The following is a 2,894-nucleotide window of genomic DNA, read 5'->3' on the forward strand; positions in this document are numbered from 1 at the left end:
CTAAGGCACTTGACTGCTAACCAGAAGGCTGGCAGTTCAAACCCACCAGCCACTCCTCAGAAGGAAGGTTGGGCATTCCTACTTCCGTGGTGATACTGCGGAAACCCAAGGAGGGGTCGCTATGAGTTGGGGCCGACTCGATGGCAAACAACAACAACAACAACAGAAGGTTGTGGAAACAGGTCTTCAAGAAAATAAAGTTGATAGAATGCCATGTCTGAAAATCTTAATGAGATAGCTCAAGATAGTAGAATTAGGGTTTATGAATGGTAAGTAATGATTCTAAATCATAGCAATCCCTCCTTGGGTTTCTGAGGTGTTATCTCCATAGAAGAAGACTGCCCAGTCTTCCTTCAGAGGAGTCACTGGTGGGTCTGAACCTCCTGCCTTCTGGTGAGCAGTCAAACGCCTTAGGCACTACACCACCAGAGCTCCCTTAGTAAAACTAGCAAACAGAAAATGAAATAATTGTTAACAACAGGGGCAAAAGTTGTGCAAGAAAAAGGATCATGGTTAATATTTGTTTTGTTACAAGTTTTATTCATCCATAATTATGTAAATGCTGAATACTAATCTAACCAAGTTATGTCTGTACTGGGAGAACAGCAGGATAGGAAAGGTTCAGTGTACAATGAGAAAAAGAAGAGTGGATGGTAGAAAAGACAAATATTCATTCATGTTTGGAAGTACAACAGAAGCATTTTATTTATAGCTAAAGAGTCAAAGAACAAAAGAACCTACCAGACGAAGTCAAAAGTGACTGTCCCTGTTCTGGCTACCTAGTACCGCTCTGACAAGAATATACCACAAATGGGATGGCTTTAACAAACAGGAGTTTATTCACTTACAGTTTGGAGACTTTAAGCCTGAGTTCAAAGTGCCAGGCTCTAGGGGCTAAATGAAAGCCCTTTAACCTTAGGCTTCTGCTCTGCCTCCTGCTCCTGGTCCACTGGAGCTGGAGGCTTTTCTTTACTCGTAAAGCTGCTGACTGCTGAGGCTGACAAGTCCAAGGTCAGCAAGTGAAAAGGCATAGTCCAAGTGTTACCAAACAACATGGCAGGCCATTGATTCAAGTCCACTTAAAGTCCCAAGATCAGCAGAGCATGGCAGGCTGCTGAACAATGACATGGCTACATGCAGGGTTCAAGCATGCCATAAGTTAGAGCCCATCCCCAAAGTTGCTTCTTATATATGGGAAGCAGATCACATCCCTAAAGCAGCTACTCAGATCTACCCCCACCATGGCATTGATTGCCAGTCTTATCATGGGGAATAATGACCACCAGTGGCCTAGCCACTCAACCAGGCCCAGTCAAGTTGACACACAATCTTAACTACCACAGTCCCCCAAGAAAAGGAGATTTAAAAAAAAAAAAAAAAAGGCTATGATTTACAAACATCATAAAAAGAATAAAATTTTTTGAAACATTCATTCTTACCTTGGGAAGTTCCGAAAGTCTCTCTTCATTTGTCAAAGAGCAACTACTTGCACAAGAAACACAGTCTGATATTTCCACAGCACTCTCACCATTTTCAAATTCATCACATTCATTAGCATCGTCCTTATCACTGTCTATCTCCCAGTCGATAAATTGTAGTTCATCTGAAAAATAAATTTTTAACTTGCATTGGGCACAAATTTTACTTTTTCTTTTCAATTTTGTTTGAAATTTAAGTACGTAATATACCTATATCACTTAATAACTTTAACATACATATTAAAAGGTATACAGTGAAGATTATATTCCTACTCTTATCTCTAGCCATCCTGTTTCTCTCACTCTTGCTCCCCAACTCAATTTTCAGTTAATTACTTTTATTAGTTGTTTGTATACCCTTCCACAGTTTCTTCAGCATGTTCAAGGAAAAGAAATATGTATTAATATGTTTTCTTCCTTTATTGTTCACCTTGTTTTCATTTAATACCATAACAGATGTTTTTTCTCATCTAAACAAGGAGTGTCATTATTCTTTACAACACAGTATTCCACTGCACACTTGAGACAGTGTTTACTTAGCCAGTCCTCAATTAATAAAGACTTTTTGAAGCATTTTCATCCAAAACTTTTTTCTGTACCAAATGCACTGATTCTAATCTGCTATGTTTGGAGAAATTATGACAATTATTAAAGATAAATTCGTCTCCAATGGCCTATAATATAAACTTTTCCCACAGTACAAACACAAGTGCTCCCTAACAAATATTTCAGCAACTGACAGGACTAATTAGGTATGTTCACCCTATTTCAGAGGAACGTATCAACAATCTCACTTCTAGAGAGAATATTTAAAATTAAAAACCTATTAGGTTTAATACCTGAAAATTTTTAAGTTTATGATAAACTTTAAAATATGAGATAATATAAATAACAACAAAAGAGAATGTTTTATTTAATGTGATACTGCTGTTCCACAAAGGGTCAAAGTCCACTTTGATGACTACAAAAGACTGGAGGGCAGATCACCCACCATTGAGAGTGAGTGACAGACTCTATAATGACAATTATTTCCCACATCTAACATCACATTTAGTCATAGAATCCAGGCAGGTGAGCACAAAAGAAATTATCTCTATTGCTGAACCATCATAGTAAGAAGACAACAACAAGAGCCAAAGGGCAAAGGAAACAAGTTCCCTCAGAACTCCTGCTTCTACTGCCAGTACTATAGAGTTGTGTAGCATTCACTCACTCATTTGTTAAAATAAGTGCTTAGACAGTAAAAATACCAAATAAAAAAGGAGAAAAAAATACAGAACACAGTTCCTACTCTAGGAAAGCCAGCAGATGAATAAGCACTTAACACTGCAATGTTATGAATGTTGTAAAATGATATACATGACAAGAAGAGTGGCTTTCATTTGATCACAATTATTTTATGAAGTAAGCAAGATA

At 37.6% G+C, this 2,894-nt stretch overlaps 1 protein-coding gene across 1 annotated transcript in view; it reads right to left on the reverse strand.

The window, feature by feature from the left end:
- The window catches only part of SPIDR (scaffold protein involved in DNA repair), a 737,299-nt gene extending 735,532 nt beyond the window's left edge, over positions 1-1,767 (reverse strand). The window contains 2 exon segments of the mRNA XM_042782083.1: positions 1,440-1,603; positions 1,752-1,767. Coding sequence (XP_042638017.1) covers positions 1,440-1,603; positions 1,752-1,767 — 180 coding nt within the window.
- Between the last annotated feature and the right edge of the window lie 1,127 nt (positions 1,768-2,894).

This window comes from Orycteropus afer, unplaced genomic scaffold, assembly GCF_000298275.1.
Source record: "Orycteropus afer afer isolate SDZICR_OR568_19922 unplaced genomic scaffold, OryAfe1.0 scaffold00236, whole genome shotgun sequence".
NCBI classification, from domain to species: domain Eukaryota; kingdom Metazoa; phylum Chordata; class Mammalia; order Tubulidentata; family Orycteropodidae; genus Orycteropus; species Orycteropus afer.